Raw genomic sequence first — 23,581 nt, forward strand, 5'->3', positions numbered from 1 at the left:
CTGTAGACAGTGTTCATATCGTTCACGTAGATTCTCAACCCAGATTCCTGGAACAAAGGTCGCTGCTGCAGATTCGAATAATTACAATCAGGCCAAATCTGAAACGATTTCAAAATTAAAATAGGGTACATACTGTATTTTGTTTCATTTATACTTACTTTATGCAGATACGTACATCAATCAGAGGTATTACATAATGGCCAGATGTTCTTATAAAGAAAGGAGAATGTGCTAGAAAGATGAACATCTCTACAGCACTGCAGCACTTAGGCCTCCTCAAAAACCACACCCACCTACTGTACTTACAGGGATTGGACAATGACACTGAAACGCCTGGTTTTAGACCACAATAATTCATTAGTATGGTGTGGGGCCTCGTTTTGCAGCCAATACAGCATCAATTCGTCTTGGGAATGACAGATACAAGTCCTGCACGGTGTCCAAAGGGATTTTCAGCCATTCTTCAGAGTAGTGGCCAGGTCACTACGTGATGCTGGTGGAGGAAAACGTTTCGTGACTCCAAAACACCCCAAAGTCCCTCAATAATATTGTAGCGTTTTTCACTGCTACGGAGGGACTTGGAGAGACGAGTGAGCTTCCTTGCTGCCCAATGCAAATGGCTGGGAGTACTTTATTCATCATGGCACGAAACAGCACAAACCACACAGTCAACAGTTGATAAACACAGATCAAAAGACACACTTCTAACCCACACACACACCCTGGCCAAAGCCACTAACCCAAACACCTTTCCTTGACTGGGTAAACACCTAACAACCCCTCCCGCAAAGCATGATGGTTACTATTCCAAAACCCCGGCCACGCCACAATATTTAGATCTGGTGACTGTGCAGGCCACGGGAGATGTTCAACTTACACTCATGTTCATCAAACCACTCTGTCCCCAGTCTTGCTGTGTGTATTGGTGCATTATCATCCTAATACACGGCACCACCTTCAGGATACAATGTTTGAACCATTGGGTGCACAGGGTCCTCCAGAATGGTTTGGTAGTCCTTGGCAGTGACGCACCCATCTAACACAAGTATTGGCCCTCAGGTATGCCATGATATGGCAGCCCAAACCATCACTGATCCACACCCATGCTTCACTCTGGGCATACAAGAGAAAAGGCAGTGAAGGTGGACTCGTTAGAGAATAATACATGTGTCACATTGTCCACAACCCAAGATTCTCGCTGCTGTCACCATTGAAACTGACATTTGGCATTGGCACGAGTGACCAAAGGTTGGCTATAGCAGCCCGGCCATGTACACTGACCCTGTGGAGCTCCCGACTAACAGTTTTGTTGGAAACAGGAGAGCTGAGGTGCACATTTAATTCTGCAGTGAGTTGGGCAGCTGTGGTTTTATGTTTTTTGGATACATCCCTTTCAGACAGCTTCCTCTTGCGGCCACAGTTACTCCTGTTGGATGTGGTTCGTCCTTCTTGATGGTATGCTGACGTTACCCTGGATACCGTGGCTCCTGATACATCACAAAGACTTGATGTCTTGGTCACAGATGCACCAGCAAGTCGCGCATCAACAATTTGTCCTCTTTCAAACTCTGATATGTCACCCATAATGTTGTGTGCATTGCAATAGTTTAAGCAAAACTGTGCTGTTACTCTGCTAATTAACCCTTCACACTCTGCTCTTACTGGTGGAATATGCAATCAATGAAGACTGGACACCAGGCTGGTCAAATTTAGCCATGAAACCTCCAACACTAAATTAGCCAGTGTTTCAGTTTCTTGTTCAACCCCCAGCCCCTGTACTTACTTCAGGTTGTGATTAAAAGTCACCATAAGCACTCTCAGGCTGTGAGAATTAAACTCTATTAGTCTAAGATTTACATGTGAAAAAAATTAACACTCCTTTTAATTAACACTGGTAAATTCCATATCAGTAGTAAAGCATGGTGGTGGCGGCATCGTGCTCTAGGGCTCCTTTTTGCTGACAGGGACTGGAAAGACTGCAAGTGTTAGATGGATAATCTATTAAACTGGAAATTCTGCTCAAGACAATACAAGAGTGGTTTTGTTTTTGAGAATAGAAGAAAGTGCTGCATATATTCCTATATTTGCATCAAAGCTAGACTCTCTACATGTGAAATCACTTTTGTTTTCGATAGATAATAAAATCAAACAAGACATCCTACTTAGCAGCCATGGCAGAAAATTACTGACCGTAAACCAAGAGATTAATTTAAGTCCCTATACATGAGATGTGACAATAGAGACATATTAGAGTGAATGATGTGCAGCTGCACTACTGTCGGAGCTGATGTTATAGAATATTAATCACCACCTTCTGACCAATCAGAGCCCAGAAGCACCCGCTGAATAAACTGCACAAACTCAGACTGGTTGTTTAGTAAAGACTTTAGAATATTACAATGTGTACATGATTGAATTGAATAAGTTTACATTGTACAGAAGAAATATTATTACACATGATAATACAGAAGTTTACAGTGACGCTGCTTCTCTCATTCCTATAGTCACCTGCTGTTTCTGTAGTGCAACCGAGTCCAAGAAACATCCTCAAGCACAGAAACCACAGGAAAGAAGAAGAGTTTAGTCTTTTAAGGTAAAGGAGGGGGATTTTATGACATCATTAAAGTCTGAAGATCATCAGTCACACTCAGACTGTAACTTCTGTTCTCTATAGTTTGTTTTGCATTAAAGGTCATCTCTTCAACCCATAGAGCAGGTACACACAGACACACACACAGGGATGAGTGTATGAAGACCAAGCACACACACACACACACACACACACACACACCGCTCCATCTGGATAAAAACACAGTCCAGAGCCCGTGGGTTAAACTCTACAGGATCAGCAGCATTGTTCAGCTTCAGTCGTACAGAAAGGAGGATTCGAAAGAAGAAATTCAGACGGATGAGAGCAGAATACAGAGCTGTTAGTCAGAACGGGGGGACGAGTGAGACAAGCAGCAGTGACTCCCAAACCTGGAGACTTCTGAGAGAAAAAAAGACGTCTGTCCAGGATCAGTCACATGACAGCAGTGCTGTGTGAATGAGAGACACTAATACTGGGATTAGAAGGACAGAATGTGGACAATATGCAGTAATAATGTGGAGATGATTTAAGAGTCTGATTTAGGACCACACACACACACTCACACACACACTAGACAGGGGAAAGCACTGCACTGTATACACAATGAGCAGACAAGCTATTGCTCTGCACCACAGCAGCCCTTTAACAAACTCCCGCACCAGCACCATGCTTCAGACCTCTCCTTCATCATCACACTCTTCATCTGTACATTCCTAAAAGAGAGGGGGGGGGAATGCCCTCGGGTTTAAATGGGGTAACAGGACCAGAGTTTTGAAGCGTCCAGTGACATCATGCAGGAGGAGAAGGTCCGAGTGTGTTAGAGTCCAGTCTCTAAATAATCCCAGAGCTGGGGGACGACTCCGTCTTCTCCTTCAATATGGCTTGTTTCCAGTGTAACACTCTTAACACTCGTGCTGGAGCAGTGTGTGTGCGTGTGTGTGTGGGTGTGTGCGTAAAATAAAGACGTTCCTTCACATCATCTCCACTCGAGTCCGAAACACACAGTACGGCGCCTCCATGTGGTCAATAAACATGACGCAGGAATTAAAACAAATGGTAAAATAATTAATCACCTGAACAAAGGGACATTTTGGAGGGGAAAAAAAAACTATTATTCCGTTAGTGGGAGTCATGTGACCCAGGATGGGACGTCTCTCACACACACACCTCGAGCTCCACCTGCTTGTTTAACAGACTGCGTTTGTGTCGCGCTGCTGGTGGTTTGTGCCGCGCGGCTCCGTCCATTTCTCTCTCTGATCGTCTCAACGTTACAACAATAAACTCTGTTAAACTGTTAGTCTGTAATTTCCACTGAGACTCCAGGCAGGGGGCGCTACATTAAATAACGTGCAAATAATAATAATAATAATAATAATAAACGTTAATACGTTCTCTCTCCTCCTGTAGTGTGAACACAAAAACATGGGAATTTATTATTCTAGATTTTTCACACAGGGAAATCCTCAGCTGTAGTTTCTCTTAAAGTTTTCTTCATGTGATGTGTGTGTGTGTGTGTGTGTGTGTCATGGCTTTGTGCTGCATCTGTATTGCTTTCTGTTGCGGAGAGCGAGAGACCGAGAGACGAGTCTACGTCTCCGAGTCCCCGTCTCCGTCCGTAAGCCTGAGAGACACCCTCGGACGCGTTACTGTGATGACGTGACTAACGTGAGGGGTTCCGTCCCGATCCTCACGCAGAGTTTAAAGCTCCATCCAAACGAGTCGTGAGATATTTTATAGCTAAAGGGTCACGAGGTCGAGCTGATGAAGATGAAGTGAAGAAGGATCTGCTGGAGGGGTTTGAATAAGGCCAGTACAGACACTTTGGTTTCAGATGCTGAGTAGAGCTGAGGTTTCCATTCAGTGTGTGTGTGTGTGTGTGTGTGTGTGTGTGTGTAATGAACACACTGACTGATTCCTGTGTGCTGCAGGTGATGTCTCCTGTCTCTGAACGTCAGAGGTCTGGATTTCCGCTTCCTGTCTGCCTTCTGATCACTGCTGATGTGTGAATCTCTGACGGAGTGTGAGTGTGTGTGTGTGTGTGTGTGTGTGTGTGTGTGTGAGGACGTTCAGGTTTGTGTTAAGAGAGCTCGAAGCCCGTGTTCATGCTGATGGCGTAGCGCAGTTTGTCCCTGAGGACGTGCTTCTTGCTGTAGTTGGGTAGTTTGAGCAGGTTGAAGCAGGTGGAGGATGTGGGCAGGCGGCCGGCCGGCTCCTTCTTACGGATGGTGAAGAAACCACGGAGCACACTGCCCAGAGTGTCCCCCGTGTCCTAAACACACACACACACACACACACAAATACAAAAATACAAAAACACAGGGACATGAAATACCATCTAGAGTAAATGATACTTAACCTCAGTATTGGCTGTTAAACACCAGCGCGCTAACAAAGTCTCGTCACAACGAACCTCATCCTCATCTGTACGAGGTGACTCGATTTGACTTACGTATGATGATGTAACAAAAACATAAAACATTCACGTATTTGTATAAAATATTGGTTGACCAAATTTTTTCCTGTGTCTAAGATGAGACGATCGTGAGACGACACGAGTATTACTCGGACCAAAGAGAAGAGACGATGTTTAGGCGCATTTTTATAACACGCCGTATACGCCTTAAATCAAACTTCACTCAAACACACACATGCAACAGTCACACATAGATGTATAATACCAACTTTAATGTGTGTGTGCATGAGTGAAGTCTAATTTAAGCCGCGAACGCCGCCTGGTACATTTTCTCCATATCAAACTGGAGAGTAAAAGCCCATGTGTAGTAATATCAGAGGGGAAACAGGGGGGCACACAATTACTGGAAAAAAAATACCACACACCTGAAGAGACACATCAAGGTTTGTTTGTTGTAATTATGTTACACATGTTACCATAATTATGTTGTGATTTTATTTTATTTTATAGTTAATCCGTTGCTAAACACATTAAGCTAACAGGTTAGCAAATGATTGGGACCCAAAGGAGCTACAAGAGTCCAAGTGTGTAAATTCATATTAAAGAGAAAGAAAAAAAAACGTTTCAACACACTGTCCAAAACACTCCTATTGTTTTGGAGTTAAATAAATAAAGAAATGCAGCAGTTGTTGTTAACTAAAAACATCAGATGAAAAGATACATTTTAAAATGTTAAGATAATTATTTTATGAAAAACTAAAAAAAAAAAAAAGGTTTTAGCTAGACTAGATTGACTGTGGGGTTAATTAATAATAATCTTATTGATAAAATGTTGTATTTATTGTCTAAAACTAGACTAAAATACTTAAATGTTCCTCTGACTAAAACTAGACTAAAACGTCCAGACTTTTAGTCGACTAAAACTTGACTAAACAAAAAAAGGATAAGGTTGAGTAAATAAGATATAAACGAACAGGGACATTTATCCCAGGACTAAGACTAAGACTAAAATTAAAAACAGCTCACAAAATTAACACTAATGTCAAATGAAACGAAAGTTATCATCCCTTTTATGAAGGATATATTTTACAACTACTGGAACATGTGAAAAACATCGCAAAAATGTAGAACTCTCAAAATCAACACATTATTATCATTTTTAGTCACAGAAACAACCGAAAACAATAGAAACATGTGATCATGTCTATCTGTGCCATTTCTTTGCCTATGTGACCTATATTTATTTGTGTGTGTGTGTGTGTGTGTGTGTGTGGTGTTGATATCTGACCTGGTCGTCGGACACTTCCACACAGCGGATGGAGAAGGGGGGTCGGAGATAGGCGAAGCCCAGCAGAGGAGGTCTGGAGCAGCTGGTGACAAACTGAACATCACACAACACCATGAGAAACACGTCTGGGACGTTTACATCGTGTCTCATCACGTCCGTGTGTCAGTATACACACACCCTCCAAAAGTATTGGAACAGCAAGGCTATTTCTTTAACATGGCAGCTTTTGTTGTTTGAACCATATGAACCTTTCTGACTCAAACAGATCAGACTCTGTGTTCCTGGTCAGGATGTGGATGTAGGGAGCTCGACCTCAACACCACCATACTGCCCCGGTTAAACCCTTCAACAAGTTCAACCTTAACCCTGTCTGCTCCAGGGGGCGCTGTATCCTGGCCCACCCTGCCCTCTGACCCCGCCTTCCTAACTGGGATATGACAAGAAATCATTGCTGTGACTTAAGGTTCATGTGACAGTAGGAGAATCCACACAAACATTAGGAGAGCACTTAGATTTCAAACCCAAACTGTCCTCAAAGTGTAACAGGAACTGAACAGTTAGCCTAGCTTTTCCAGCACTTTTAGAGTCGGGTGTACACACACACACACACACACACACACACACACACATCCGTCCCTGCTCAGTGTGCTGCGGTGCTTCACCTTGAGGAACATGGCTCTCTCGTCAGGAGTGAACTCACTGGACAGGATCTCCCACAGCCAGATTATCACCCTGTGGCTGCTGTGGAAGCCGCCGTAGTACACGGTGTGCTTCCTGAAAGACAAAAACAGCTTCCTAGAGTCTTCTGTAATGGACGAGTTCAGAATAAAGGACTGTACGATAAACTATTAGGATTTCATACTGTAATTAAAAAAAATAAATAAGTTTGAACCATGTCCTGTAAAAAAAAAAGAAAAAAAGAAAAAACTCTCTCTTATAAACATCTACATAGACATAATAAAGACAAAGACAGTGACACAGAGACAGACACAGAAAGACAGAGAGACGGGTGTAGACACACTTGAGGTCGTCCAGGTCGATCTCTGCGTTGTCCCCGGAGATGAGACGCTGCACCTCAGGGGTACAGAACATGTGCAGCCACTCAGGGTTGATGATGCTGCGGAATCCGCGGATAAACGCCCCCGTCTGGTCCTTTATCTGTGTGTGCATGCGGAAATGCGCCATCAGGTGGATGTAGCTGATCCTGGAGAAACACAAAGAAAGAGAGAGAGAGAGAGAGACGCATTTTAAAGGCCAAACAGTTTGATATCCTTCAGGTAAAGATATTAACATCACATTTTACAGTCATGTCTTTATAAATTAACAATAAATGGTACAACAGGACACAAACTTGAAAACAAACCTGCTACTATTAAATTATAGACATGAAAATAAACCAGAAAAACTTACACACTACACGTAGTCCCCCACTTATGAACACGTTCTGTTCCGGAAGCACGTTTGTAAGTCCGATTTGTTCTTAAGTCTGACAAAGTGAGTTTTATACAATATAAATAACACCAATCCACTTGACTTTCACTTAAATCTGTCCCCTTTCCCCACACTGCCATCATGTGGCCAAAAACCGTAAGGAAATAAATCTTACACATGAAATGTAACAGTGTTGTGTCTGTGTTTTTAAATTGCGAGGCGAATCCCGGACGCCATTTTGTCTCAGAGCTGTTTTCCACTGTATTAGACTGTGAACTCTGTGTTTTGTTTTGTTGAGTACTTTCTGAAATTAGGATTATTCTTCATCAGGACAGATTTACAGGACAGACATTTTCTACCATCGTGCTCCCGGACTGATTCATCAAAACCGGTGAGGCCGACTCATTTCTCCCCCCTCACACACACACACAATATGCCGGACTTTAGACATTTATACATTCACTTCCACACTGAAAATATTGTATATAATTGTAAATATTGGTATCTGTTGCACTGCAGTGTCTATTTTTTGTACAATACACATGAGCTACTTCAGCGATTAAACCGTTTAGATCTGCGGAGATCCATAACTCTAATGTTCGTAAGTTGGGGACGACCTGTTCACACTCTGACACTAGTGTGCTAACGCTGTTTGAGATGATTAAAAGCGTGAAGGACTCACTTGTTTTCATTGGTAACAGGAATGGTCTTTCCTCCTGGAACCAACTCGTGACACACTAACTGTTAAAGAGATAAAAACATGTCTGAAGATGAACAGAATCAACTGGAAGACGGAGGAAGTAAAGACTGAGAACAGAACGAGAGCAGTAGAAGAAGACAGGAACATGTCTGTGATTACCTGCCCCATCACATCCTCATCGTATGATAAAGTCAGACCCAGATCACTGACATCACCATCGTAGCGCTGCAAAGAAAATAAAAAAGAAAATGTGTTATAAGTGGACGTTTATAAACGAGTTAGCGTTCTGGTTTCTACATCCGAGCTGTGCGGAGCACCTTGATGGACGTGAGGTTCTTGTAGAACTCGGAGTCGAGCGAGGGCAGCTCGTCGATGGAGCTGTAGAAGGAGCTGTGGTGGTGTCCGAGCACCTGACTCAGGAAGAACGAGGCGAAGGGGACGTCCAGCACGATGCCCTCGTACAGAGCCTTACCCAGCATCTTACCCACAAACTCGAACAGCAGCAGGTGGTTCTCATGGAGCCCGGACGTGGGGGACGGGTACAGGCGCTCGTTCCCACTGGTCGTCTGGACGGGCGAGAGGAGAAAAACAAACGGCTGATTATAGGAACAAAGGGGAATTCAGTAACATGATTAAGGTCTGTTTAATTCCACAGAAACAAATCATAATCAAAATAATACACAATGAGATGGAATGGAAAAATTTTAATGAAAAAATAGACAGTTTTAAACTTTCTTGTTGGGAAAGAAATAAATGTAGTGTGGAGTCAGTGTATAATCAATTTATCTGTCTAAAAACATTTTCGAATACTGTTTGGTGATTAAATACATTTTTTTAATTTACATTTTTGCTGTAAAAGACATATTTTAGTGATTTTATTGTCCACTGAAACACATTTTACACCGTAAACACCTGATTAACACCTGACCCTGAAGACATTACTGTGCTGTACAAGACAGAGAGAGAGAGAGAGAGAGAGAGAGAGAGAGAGAGAGAGATATCCTGTTAAACACCTTGAAGAGGTTGAGCGCAGGGTTGAAGACCTTCTTAATGATCTCCTCGAGGAACTCCTTAAACACTCCGTCCTGATCGATCCCGGCCTCGTCCATCCCCAGGTCGTTCACAAACTTCACACGGATCACGCCTTTGATGGAGTTCACGGGCAGCTTACGCAGCTGGTCATATCCGTCCTGCAAAGAGGGAGAGAGAGAGGAACAGATGAATTGATATTTATTAATACCAGAGTGTGTTTTATGGACGTACACAGACTCGGGATGGGACACACGCGTACCTCGAGCATGCGAGAGCGTCTGATAGTGATGTGCGTCACATGTGGAGAGGCGAAGTTCGTCTCCACCAATCCCAGCCTCTCCTTCTCCTTCGTCACAATGTTCCGGAACAACAGAACCCTCTGATTGGACGAAATGTTAGAGAGTGTAATGTAAATAAATAAATAAATAAAATCTACACTACACTACATAAACACAGGACAGAAACAGACAGTATTTAGGCTCTATAAAGGACAGTAAGTCTGTGTGTGTGTGTGTGTGTGTGTGTGTGTGTGTGTGTGTGTGTGTTCCTGCACTGCAGTGTGTGAGGTGTGATTGAGGCGACACTGACGTTCTTGTGTGGAATGACGTGAGGGATGTACTGCAGCAGCAGCTGAGCTCTCTTCCTGCCTTTATCCAGCTCCTGGAACAGCGTACTGGGCTTCAGGTCCCTGATGTACACACACACACACACACACACACACACACACACACACACACACACGTATTATAACATCTCAGTAACAGTTCCATCAATTACACCAAAGTTCTGCCTTTTATAATCTCATGTCGTGTCTGGGCTGCACGATGACGTCTTCTGGGACGTTTAGACATTTTTGAGAGAATGTCCACTCAGAGTGTCTCGTGTACAGATTAAACCCTCTGAAACTCTGGACCCTCCCACGGTGAGACTCACCTGCGCAGCCAGTGTTCATCAGGTGTGAACCTCCTGCGACAGTCTCTCTCATACAGCACCATCAGCCAGCCGTGCACGCTGTGGAACAGGTCCAGCTTCTCCCCTCTCGCATTCTCTGTACACACACACACACACATTATATATATATATATATATATATATATATCATCCCTGCACTCACACACACACACACACACCTTCCTGTGGTGTACTGGAGAGTGAAGAGTGACTCACCCAGAATTCCGTCCCAGATCATTTTATACACAAACGTGTTGAGGAAGGAGGAGATGGTGATGAGCTCCTCCATCTTAAAGGAGATCTGCTCCTCATAAACCTCGATATCGTCCAGGATCCTGTTCATCACACACCACACACACACATCAGACAGATAACCAGACACTGGTGTAATCAGATAAGGTTAAAATACATTTTAACAATAGTATGTAAAGCTGACACCCCAGTCAAAAGTTTAGACACACATTCTCCTTCAGTGGTTTCTCTCTATTATTATTATTATTATTATTATTATTATTATTATTATTAATACTGAAGACACCTCGACTGTGAAACAACACATGGAATTATAATGTAGTAAACAATGAAGTGTTACACAACCCTGAATGTGTTTTATATTTGACATTATTCAAAGTAGCTACATTTAGCTTTAATGCTAACTCGGCACACTCATGGGGTTCTCTCATTTAGACTCATGAGCTCGTCACCTGGAATGGTTTTCATTACATAGCTGTGCCGTGTCAAGTGTTAATCTGTGACATTTCTTTACACTTCATTAATGTAATTTAGACCATCAGTTGTCCAGTACAGAGTCAAAACCAGTTTACGGTAAGAAACACTCAGTTAAATGAAGAAAAAAAAAAAAATTCATTATTACTTTAGGAAATGTAGATCAGTTCATTAAAAACAATAACAAAAACTTTGAATGTATCCCAAAGTGCAGCTGTCAAAACCATCAAACGCTGTGATGAAACAGAGAGAGAGAGAGAGAGAGAGAGAGGGGGGGGGAGAGAGAGAGGGAGAGAGAGAGAGGGAGAGAGAGAGAGGGAGAGAGAGAGAGGGGGAGAGAAAGAGGGAGAGAGAGAGAGGGAGAGGGGAAGAGAGAGAGAGGGGAGGGAAAGAAAGAGGGAGAGAGGGAGAGGTCAGGAACTACCAGTGCTGCAGAGGATAAGTTTATTAGAATGATCAGCCTCAGAAGCACTGATTTACGGCACCTCCTCAGATTAGAGCCCACAGAAACACTTTTGGGTTCAGAGGAGACTTTGTGAGTCAGGACTTCATGGTCAAACTGCAGAGAAGAAACCTTCACTTTAGAGGAATATAACGCAGAAGAGTCTTTCAAAGGAATGGACATTAGATCAGTGGAAAACTGTCCTTTGGTCGAGAGCGTTTGTGAACGTGTGGTTCCCACTGGAGGAGGAGGAGGAGGAGCAGGAGGAGGAGGAGGAGGATGAGGAGCAGGAGGAGGAGGAGGAGGAGTGATGATGTGGAGTTTGCTTTGCTGGTCGTAACTACGAGCACGATTAACCAGCATCCTACAGCGACATGCCGCCACATCTAGTTTGTAGTAGGACGTTCATTTTGTTCTCCAACAGGACAATGACCTCAAACACACCCAAGAGCTACTTGTCCAAGATGGAGTGCTGCATCACATGACCTTGCCTAATTCCAGTTAAGATGGTCTGGGGTTGAGTTGAATTAGGAAAAGCAGCCAACAAGAACTCGACACCTCTGGGAACTCCTTCAAGATGGGTATAAACTCACTCGGGGTGACGAGCTCATGAGGCTGACTGAGAGAATGGCAAGAGTGTGCAAAGTCAACATCAAAGCCAACATCAAAGCTAACGGTGGCTACTTTGAAGAAGCGCCACCATTCTGGGTTATTTAACACATTTCCATTGACTCCATAATTCCAGTGTCTTCAGTATTAACATACAATACAAATAAAGAAAAAACACTGAATAAGAAGGTGTGTGTGTGTGTGTGTGTGTGTGTGTGTGTGTGTGTGTGTGTGTGTGTGTGTGACTGACGTTATCAGATGTCGTGAGCAGTCACAGAAGAGCATGAGCATGGCGAGCAGCTGCTTGGACTCGTCCGTGTCGTTGTTGAGACACTCGAGGAAGAGTTTGAGTCCTCCCTGAGGTCCGAGCTCACAGATAAACGCCCACAGCTTCGGCAGCAGCTCGTCCAGGTACGTCAGACCTGAAACCAGCCAGCAGGGGGCAGTATATAACATACAGTGTGTGAAATGGAAATAACATTACATACAAAATAACAAAATAAGGCGTGCACCTGTGAGGATCTGGAGGCGGATCTGTGTGAGCGTGGTGAGGGCCGTCTGATACAGCACACACACACTGCACACCTTCTTGACCTCGAGCGAGTCGACCCTCTTCCCCCCGACCGGCTTCAGAATGTTCCGGACCGACGCCGACCGCTGGAACGCTCGCTTAAACAGATCTGAATAAAACACATGAGAAGATACTCAGCGTACGTGTGTATAATAAGGTCATTAGGTTTACCTCTAACTGTACACACACACGCAGGTGAACGTCGGTACACACTTTTGACGGGCAGGTTGTTCTGAGACGTGCTGGGCTGAGGAGGAGGCGGGACCGAGGACTCCTGTACCTCCAGTTTCTTACTGAGGACGTCACAGAAGAGCGTGCAGATCACAGAGACACTCCAGAGACACTGCAGCTGCTTGGTCACCAGCGGCATCGACTCGTTCAGCCTGAGTTCAGTCAAAGACCCAAAACATCACGTCTCAGACGTCATCAAACATCACACGTGTTAAAGGCCTCTCATCTGCCTCTTTCTCCAAATTCTTACACCAGTCTCACGACTCCGCCAGCGCTAATTAGTGCATTCCCACTCTGTGTGTGTGTGTGTGTGTGTGTGTGTGTGTGTGTGTGTGTGTGTACCCGTAGTCAACGTTCTGTGAGAACCAGCCCAGCACCGGGTGCCAGTGTGTGAGGTTGGACTTCTTCTGATAGACGTATCTCTGGCAGTAGGACAGCATGTGTGTCAGATCTCTCACAAAGTGTCCCGCCTCCTCCTCCAACACCTTCACGTTCAGGTAGCCCAGCTGGATCAGGTTACCTACACACACACACACACACACACACACACGTAAACAAAAACATGATGAAAACCTAAAACTATAAACAGAATGTACATTAGCAGTCTCTGTTGTTGGGTGTAAGATATAGGGATATAACAGAACACTTTATAACGCCCTAATAACCCCCCTATACCACCCACCCCACATCACTCCACCCCCCTCTGACTCCAAGCCAGCTTTACAAGAAAGTCTAGACACCAGGCATGTTTAAAGATAGACAGGAGAGAAACGAAAAAACATGAAGCTGGAGGTCTGGGTTCTGTGTGCAAAAATAAAAGGGAAAAGAGAACACAAACAAACAAACCATAAGATACGAAGGGGATTAAACTATACATTTATATGAAAAAAAGTGAACTAGGGCCGCCACACCTGGTAAAATTTCAAGTCTGAATGATGGACTGAGTAGTGAATCTTTCACAGGGACAAACAGGACATAATGTCTCTGAGACACTGGGCGCGAGTGGGTGACGTGACATCATCCCACTCAGGGTCTAGAGGGTCTGGTTCAAGATTACATTTCAATATGTACGACAAGGTTTTAAAGACCAGACCCTCCAGAAGTTTTCCATGTCCAGTACATATGAATAAGAGACGCCTCTCCGGTTTTACATTTATCACAACAAGGATCGACGTCTGGGGAGAAACGTCTACGTCTGGGGAGAAACGTCTACGTCTGGGGAGAAACGTCTACGTCTGGGGAGAAACGTCTACGTCTGGGGAGAAACGTCTACGTCTGGGTAGAAACGGGAGAGTTTAAGTTTGGAGAAATGAGCCCAGTGTACAACCTTAAACTGTAATAAAGAGCATAAGGAGACACATAAGGAGGTCGAGTTGATAAGTCTGAAAATTTTATTCCAAGTATCATCTAACAGGGTTAAATTTAGATCTTTCTCCCAAGCAGATTTAATTTTACACAAAGAGGTGTGACTCGAACCCATCAGTCCACCATAAATAGTGTGTATTAGGCCTTTACGCAGCGGGGACAAACAGAGGAGATTATCTAGAATATTTACATCAGGAGCCTCAGGGACATTTGGTATTAAAGAGTTAATGAAGTGTCTGAAAAAGTGAGAATTGGGAAGGTTAAACCTTTCAGACATCTGTTCAAATGATGCAAACCTCAACAAACAGATCTTTACAAATCTTAATGCCCTTATTGTACCATTCCTGAAACACTGAATGATGTAGAGAAGAGAATGAAGAGATGGTTAGAGACGATAGGACTGGAGAGAGAGAAGACCAGGAGACCGCTGAAGATACTTCCTGAACTGATCACACACTCTCAAGGCGTCTAATAACCGAGTTATTGATCGATTTAATTGAGGGGATGAGGAGTGCAGAGACAGAGTGTGTAAGAACGTTAACGTGACCGGACTGTACACGTGATGGTGCTGTTCGTTTTCTTACCCAGTAAACAGAGTGTGTGACTTCCCTCCAGACACACACAGATGTCTAAACACTGCTCCTCACGACTCAGGAACAGGACAAACTTCCTCAGCAGATCATGAGTCTGTATAGTGACCATACACTGTACACACACACACACACACGCACATCAGTATATTGACATTAGCAAACACAATAACATCGATGTAAGAAAGCGCTACATTTAGCATGTACGAGTACACCACCGTCTGGAGTGAGTGTGTATGTATGTCTGGGATGAGTGTGTGTGTACACAAAAGTCTGGGGCGTGTGTGTGTGTGTGTGTGTGCGTTGTCTGAAGTGAGTGTGAGTGTATATGTACACATGGAGCATGTGTGTGTGTGAGCAATACATGTCTGTCTGTGGTGAGAGTGTGTGTGCGTGGTTAAGGACGATGGCGTCGTCTGTCGTCAGGTAGGTCTGTATGTGAACTGTAGAGGGTCTGGGCTGTCAGAGTGGGCGGAGCTAACATGTGTTTTGACTAGACGCTGGAAGCACTTTATGGTGACTGGGTCGATAAGACGAGAGAGATTCAGTGTTTTAAGAAGAGGAACAATGATGGACGTCTGGAGGAAGTTAGAGACCACAGACTGACTCAGAGAGGAACCCCGTCACTAGGGTTGGGTATCGTTTGGGTTTTTCTCGATACCGGTGCCAAATCAATACTTTTAAAACGGTACCGGTGCCAAAACGGTGCCTGAACCGATACTTTACAAAAGCCACAGAATGATGGTGGATGACTCAAGAATACATTTTTACTGAACGAAAAAAATCTCCTTAGTCACATTAGTTTTCTTTGCAGTGGTAAATGGGGTCAGTGTTGTAGTGCTACTAGTACCAGCTGGAAAGCCATAACTATAAACAGAATCCCTCTTACATTAATATTTTACAAATCGTTTGACCATTTGTTAGCATGAATGTGTGTGCAAGATTTGCATTTTGTAATTAACATTACATTAGCCTACGACTAACCTGCGTAAAGGCTGCTGTCGTCATCATGATCGACTCCTTTTTGCTACGGTTGGTATGACTGGGTGTTGGGGTTCACCCACACCGATAGTGCCAGCTGTTGTCCACAAGCTGTTAAACACGGTGCCTCCCTCTGCTTTTAACTTTATTCCGTGTATTTATTCTGCTTTTAACTTTATTCCGTGTGCCCTCAAATGTTTCGTTAGATTTGACGTGTTTCCTCCTTTACACGCAACTGCTGTAAAACATTTGCTGCACGTCGCGGTGTCGGAATCCTTTCTTGTGAAATATAGCCACACTTTCGACCGTTTGGTTTTAGGCAGTTTAACGAAAGTTGTTTAATTTATCAAGCTAAGATAGCGGTAGATCAGCTGCTGCTGCCGTTAAAGCGAGTGTAACGTTAGTTGCTGCATTCACGCTCATCTCGGATGGTCTCTCATTTACTTATGTAAAAATTTTTTATATAATCTAATAAACTTTTAATCTACAGAAATTAAATGGACAGTAACATTACTGAAACAGTGTTTTGGTTTTTGTATTATCAAAGCTTTCCGAAGTTCTCAAGATTTTTCTAACTAATGAAATAATTCATTTTTCCGATCATTTCCGACACCCCGTGAATGCAGTATTTAAATTTAACTGCTTATTACATCTGCGTCATTCAATCGACAGTTCTCGACCGAACTCAATCAACCGAAATGAGGCACCGAAATTTGTGTTCAGTTTCGGTCCGGTACAAACCGGTTATAGAGGTACCGGTGCTGTATTGGAACCGGTTTTCGGTACCCAACCCTACCCGTCAGATAGTCAGCGCACACCATCGGGACCTGGAGCGTGTGTGTGTGTGTGTGTCTGTGTGTGTGAGTGTGTATACGTACGTCTGGGGTGAGTGTGTTGAGATGGGAGATGATGGCAGGGACAGACATGATGTGGAGGAGGAAAGCTCTCAGCAGGTTATCAGAGAAATGTGCTGCTATGACGGGTCTGTAACACACACACACACACACCACATATGAGAACAAGAGAATTCTCCTCCACAGATTACCAGACGCTGATCTCCATGGTAACAGACCTGAGTGACAGGGTGAAGATGGCGGTGAGCGAGCCTTTAGACAGAGACGGTCTGGACCGAGCCAAGCCGTTCGTCAGCAGGATCTACAGCGGAGACAGAGAGGACACGGGGGACATCAGGGGACATCAGCGTTAAATATATAAATATACACAAGTATAAAAATGTTAATAGGTGTGTGTGTGTGTGTGTGTGTGTGTGTGTGTGTGTGTGTGTGTGTGTGTGTGATTTAGACCCAGGGTTTACCTGCAGGACGTAGTAGAGGCCCTTCTGGTTCAGGTGACCCATGATGTTCTCACACAACCTGTTTAGGGCAGGCTTCAGGGCCTCACCTTTACACACACACACACACACACACACACACACACACACACACACACACACACACACTTTTCAGTTTCACATGATCAAATAACTTTTCAGATCACAGAGACACACGACTCAGACACACACACACACAGAGCACTAACCTTTCCCTCTGACTATTTTCCATGTTGTTGTGTCAGTGAAGGTGATGAGCATCGTCAGATAGAGGGTCACTAACTTATTATCCTGCAGGATGTCCGGCTACAGACAGACAGAGAGAGAGAGATTTTATACTATTATATTTTTATTTTGCTTTTTTTTAAATACATTTTTTTACCTTTTTCTCTTTCCATTCTTGTTATTTTTCTTCTAAATTAGAAGAATTATTTATTTCAATATAACTTGTACATATTTATTGTGCCATTGAAGCACCTCAGAGAGAGAGAGAGAGAGAGAGAGAGAGAGAGAGACAGGGACAGAGAGAGACAGACAGAGAGACAGACAGAGAGAGAGAAACAGAAAGACAGACAGAGAGACAGACAGAGAGAAACAGAGAGACAGACAGAGAGACAGAGAGAGAGAAACAGAGAGACAGACAGAGAGACAGACAGAGAGAGAGAAACAGAGAGACAGACAGAGAGACAGACAGAGAGAGACAGAGAGAGAGAAACAGAGAGAGAGACAGACAGAGAGAAACAGAGAGACAGACAGAGAGACAGACAGAGAGAGGGAGAGCTAGACAGACAGACAGAGACACACTAGATCCTAGTGATTATTATTCCGACCCCTTCATGATTTCCTGTAATGAGTTTTATTGATGAGGTTTTTGTCTGCTTTAGTGTTACAGCCTCACAAAAGTATTCACACCCCTTGAACTTTTCCACATGTTGTCACGTAACAACCACCAACATAACTGTATTTTATTGGGGTTTTATGTGACGGACCGACACAAAGTGGCACGTGATTGTGTTTTTTTAAATTGTTTTATGAATTAATCCAGTTACAGTTTATGACTTTTGTCAGACAGCGTTATCCAGAGCGATGTACATTTTTATCTCATATCTAAACAGTTGAGGGTTGAGGGCCTCGCTCAGGGGCCCAGCAGGTGCAGGTGCAGGGTGGCGGTGCTGGGGTTTGAACCTGGGATCTCCTGAACCACAGAACCAACACCAGAACAATCGATCCACCCCTGACCCCAATCAAATAAGGACCCTGAACCAAACGAAAACTTGGAAAGTGTGGTGTTCATTTGTATTCACTCCCCCTTTACTCCGATTCCCTGAACTAGAATTCAGTGGAACTCATCGCCGTCAGAAGTCAGCTGATTAATTAATAGAGTCCAGCTGTGTGTAATTTAATCTCAGTATAAATACAGCTGTTCTGTGAAGCCCTCAGAGGTTTGTTAGAGAACATTAGTGAACAAACAGCACCATGAAGTCTGAGGAACACACCGGGCAGGTCAGGGATAGAGTTGTGAAGGAGTTTAAAGAGCAGGATGAGGTTATAAAATAATATCCCAAGCTTGTGTTTAATCGTGAGCGTGTGTTTAATCCATCATCTGAAAATGGAAAGAGAACGACGCGACTGCAAACCTACCAAGACATGGACGTCCACCTGAGATGCACTGTGTGGCATTTTGCAAGGCACTGTACTTTATAACTTATATTATCATGAACATCAGTTTCATATACTTCATGGACGTTCGTTTAATCAACTTCAGTCGTCATTGATGAGATCAGAATGTTTCTGTCTGGTCTAAAGTGAACACCGCTCTGTACACGTGATCGCTCACTAAAAGATAAATAAATACATATCTTCTCTCTGAGCAGGCATTCTCGTTATTAATGATGTACCTTGAGTTTTTTGAGGAACTCGCAGGAGAGCCAGAGCAGGTCTTTGATCTGTTTGAGCCAGGACATGGTCAGGTCTTTGGACAGCGCCAGAGAGACGTACCAAACCTACACACAGAGAGAGAGGAACGCTGTCACGACCTCACTGTCGCGTAGAGGAACCGCAGTCGTGTTTATTTTTATTTTACTTACTTTCGGCTCGTTTTCGGCGTCCATGCTGCTCAGAATTATTCGACAGAGCTTCTCAAACCTCTGTGGGAAGAAGGACAGGTTAGTCAAAGTTCACCTAAAGCAGTGACGGGGAGGGGACGGTCTGAGGGGACGGTCTGAGGGGACGGTCTGAGGGGACGGTCTGCGCCGATACGTACCGCCGAATCCTCCTTGTCAAATACGAACAATAACTTCCTTGCGATTTTGAAGATGGACAGCGCGTTTTTCTTAATGCTTCCTGTCTCAGCTGCTGTGAAGAACTCGTCCACATCGTTCCTGAACAAAAACAAGGACTTAAATACTCAGACTAAAGAGACGGGTAATGACGTGACACTCCACCGCCTGACCACGTTTCTGTCCGTCACACTCGCAGCAGCTCACCTGATGTCCCTTTGCAGGCGAGAGCGACAGACGAACCCGCGCACCAGAGCCTGGATCTGCGTCGCCGCTCTCTCCTTCTCCTTCTGTCCCTTCCTCTCCTCCCGCGCCAGCCGCGCTTTGTCCAGGAACTGGGACTTGGATATCTGCGTCGCGCTGAACATCTTTCACCTGCGCAAGGTCAATGGCAAGGTCAGTTTACATTACGACCCGAGGCGGCATGAGCGCACAAAAAAAAAAATGAACAGAAGATAAAAGTTCAGAATGATGATAACGTTTGAAACCACATGTCTGGTTTATTGTCTGGTTTATTATCTGGTTTATTATCTGGTGTGTGTGTGTGTGTGTGTGTGTGTGTGTGTGTGAACAGTTGATATTGAGATGTATATCTGCTCCTTCTGCTCTGTAAAGCTTCATAACGGCTCTAATCTGAGGTGCTGGTTGTTAATTTGTGATTTCTGAGGCTGGTGACACTAAATGAACTTCTCCTCTGCAGCAGAGCTCAGTTTTGGTCTTGTTTTCCTGGGAAGGTCTTCATGAGAGACAGTTTCATCATGGAGCTTGATGGGTTTTACTAATGTGTGTTGTTCCAGAGTTTAAAAAAAATCCATTATTTATATATATACAGTGGTGTGAAAAACTATTTGCCCCCTTCCTGATTTCTTATTCTTTTGCATGTTTGTCACACTTAAATGTTTCTGCTCATCAAAAACCGTTAACTATTAGTCAGAGATAACATAATTGAACGAAAAATGCAGTTTTTAAATGAAGGTTTATGTTATTAAGGGAGAAAAAAAACTCCAAATCTACATGGCCCTGTGTGAAAAAGTGATTGCCCCCCTTGTTAAAAAATAACTTAACTGTGGTTTATCACACCTGAGTTCAATTTCTGTAGTCACCCCCAGGCCTTATTACTGACACACCTGTTTCAATCAAGAAATCACTTAAATAGGAGCTACCTGACACAGAGAAGTAGACCAAAAGCACCTCAAAAGCTAGACATCATGCCAAGATCCAAAGAAATTCAGGAACAAATAAGAACAAAAGTAATTGAGATCTATCAGTCTGGTAAAGGTTATAAAGCCATTTCTAAAGCTTTGGGACTCCAGCGAACCACAGTGAGAGCCATTATCCACAAATGGCAAAAACATGGAACAGTGGTGAACCTTCCCAGGAGTGGCCGGCCGACCAAAATTACCCCAAGAGCGCAGAGACAACTCATCCGAGAGGCCACAAAAGACCCCAGGACAACATCTAAAGAACTGCAGGCCTCACTTGCCTCAATTAAGGTCAGTGTTCACGACTCCACCATAAGAAAGAGACTGGGCAAAAACGGCCTGCATGGCAGATTTCCAGAGCACAAACCACTTTTAAGCAAAAAGAACATTAAGGCTCGTCTCAATTTTGCTAAAAAACATCTCAATGATTGCCAAGACTTTTGGAAAAATACCTTGTGGACCGACGAGACAAAAGTTGAACTTTTTGGAAGGTGCGTGTCCCGTTACATCTGGCGTAAAAGTAACACAGCATTTCAGAAAAAGAACATCATACCAACAGTAAAATATGGTGGTGGTAGTGTGATGGTCTGGGGTTGTTTTGCTGCTTCAGGACCTGGAAGGCTTGCTGTGATAGATGGAACCATGAATTCTACTGTCTACCAAAAAATCCTGAAGGAGAATGTCCGGCCATCTGTTCGTCAACTCAAGCTGAAGCGATCTTGGGTGCTGCAGCAGGACAAATACCCAAAACACACCAGCAAATCCACCTCTGAATGGCTGAAGAAAAACAAAATGAAGACTTTGGAGTGTCCTAGTCAAAGTCCTGACCTGAATCCTATTGAGATGTTGTGGCATGACCTTAAAAAGGCGATTCATGCTAGAAAACCCTCAAATAAAGCTAAATTACAACAATTCTGCAAAGATGAGTGGGCCAAAATTCCTCTAGAGCGCTGTAAAAGACTCGTTGCAAGTTATCGCAAACGCTTGATTGCAGTTCTTGCTGCTAAGGGTGGCCCAACCAGTTATTAGGTTCAGGGGGCAATTACTTTTTCACACAGGGCCATGTAGGTTTGGATTTTTTTTCTCCCTAAATAATAAAAACCATCATTTAAAAACTGCATTTTGTGTTTACTTGTGTTATCTCTGACTAATAGTTAAATGTGTTTGATGATCAGAAACATTTTGTGTGACAAACATGCAAAAGAATAAGAAATCAGGATGGGGGCAAATAGTTTTTCACACCACTGTATATATACATACCCCGTGTAAGCATTAATTATAGCTCAGAGAGTAATTAGTGACAGGTCACTCGTCGTCGTCCACGAGGGATTGAACCATCCCCTGGTCCTTCAGGAACTCATTAAAGAGCTGAGTTGCTGCAGGTATAAACAGAGCAGCTGACCTGTCTCAGTCTGTTACTCAACGTGTTCTTTTTATCTTATTAAGCAAAAACACAGTGGGTGAGAGTCACTGCACAACAGGGTCTGTAGTTGTTGTTTTAAGTGCTTTTTGCTGAATCACCGTCTTTAGTGAGCGTGCATGAAGCATATGCTATTTTTCACATCGTAACTTTAGCAAAGTTAAGGTGTAGCTGAAGTAACAGCCCCCTCCCAGACTGAGAATCACACTCACTCACTCACTCATCATCTGTACCACTTTATTTTGTATACAGGGTCGCATGGGGCCTGGACACACACATACCTACACACTACGGGCAATTTGGGACCCACCAAAAAAATCAAACCACCAAGCACAGAGAGAACATGCAAACTCCATGTACACAGACCCTGAAACCTTGGAGGATTCAAGTCCAGAGTGCTAACCACACAAACGTATACCAAAAGACAAAACTCAGAACAGAAAACCAAAGCCGTGCAGCCATCAGGCCAATCAGTCTCTGATCTACACTAGAACATTATGATCGCCCGCACAATATTAAGCAGGTCCCACTTTTTGCCACCATAACAGTGATGCCCTCTGATGTAAACATTCCCAATCTGTAGTGGTCAGGACGTACCAAAGGTGATCCAAAAGTGAACCGGTGACCTGAGGCCAAGTGTCACTGATGTACATGTGGAGTGAAGGATGGCCGTGTAGTCCAATCCAACAGAAGAGCAACCTCGGTTTAAAATGAGGAGAAGGTTAATGATGGTTCTAACAGAAAGGTGTCAGAACATCACTGTTACGGTGGTAAAAGACGGACCTACATAATATCAGGCAGGTGGTTATAATGTTATGGCTGATCGGTGTGTATATACAGTATAAGTCTAAAGCACTCACACAGACATACTACAGCGTGATGAAACTATATACCAAGGTCTGTTCAAGTCAAACCGGGACTTGTGGGCTTCCGGGCCACGTCTCACTCACCTGTCCTGGCCGTACCAGTCTGTAGTGTCGTGTCTTCTTATGAAGCTCATATGAAGGCTAATGAACACCTCCTTCTCTCACAGCTGACATCAGGCCTATTGATCATTCACATCAGCACTGGGTTAAAAAGAACATGATTAATTCATTATTAGTTTATCATTATATAACTGAGATCTGTAAGTGTGAGGTGAGCACGAGTTTATCAGCAGTGCATGTGGCAGGGCAGCACTGGCTTACAGTCATTATTACCCCAGTCATTGTTACCCCAGGCATTATTACCCCAGTCATTGTTACCCCAGGCATTATTACCCTCACAGCGTCCTGCAGCCGCTTTATTACGTCACGGACTACATTATGCATTACTAAGGCACTGAACGTCGCTATACGCAGTGAGGTGATGTGTAATCCTCACCGCTCCTCGGCTCCAGCTGGCAAACTGTAAACAAAAACACACACAGGCTAATCGCCCCTCATGCTAGC

At 43.8% G+C, this 23,581-nt stretch overlaps 1 protein-coding gene across 1 annotated transcript; it reads right to left on the minus strand.

Moving 5' to 3' along the window:
• Positions 1–2,370: 2,370 nt before the first annotated feature.
• ube3b (ubiquitin protein ligase E3B) lies at positions 2,371–23,221 on the minus strand. Its single transcript, XM_053480784.1, has 26 exons — positions 23,102–23,221; positions 19,737–19,904; positions 19,514–19,631; positions 19,338–19,397; positions 19,149–19,253; positions 17,460–17,556; positions 17,236–17,321; positions 16,993–17,075; positions 16,799–16,904; positions 14,934–15,054; positions 13,327–13,504; positions 12,967–13,136; positions 12,695–12,862; positions 12,433–12,604; positions 10,622–10,740; positions 10,388–10,502; positions 10,043–10,142; positions 9,714–9,833; positions 9,436–9,612; positions 8,740–8,988; positions 8,582–8,647; positions 8,405–8,463; positions 7,313–7,495; positions 6,954–7,065; positions 6,292–6,384; positions 2,371–4,859 (listed from the first exon to the last, which is right to left on the minus strand). Exons 2-26 carry the CDS (start codon positions 19,895–19,897, stop codon positions 4,668–4,670), a joined length of 3,210 nt encoding a protein of 1,069 aa, XP_053336759.1. The 5' UTR covers positions 19,898–19,904; positions 23,102–23,221; the 3' UTR covers positions 2,371–4,667.
• Between the last annotated feature and the right edge of the window lie 360 nt (positions 23,222–23,581).

Source organism: Clarias gariepinus, chromosome 21 (assembly GCF_024256425.1).
Source record: "Clarias gariepinus isolate MV-2021 ecotype Netherlands chromosome 21, CGAR_prim_01v2, whole genome shotgun sequence".
NCBI lineage: Eukaryota > Metazoa > Chordata > Actinopteri > Siluriformes > Clariidae > Clarias > Clarias gariepinus.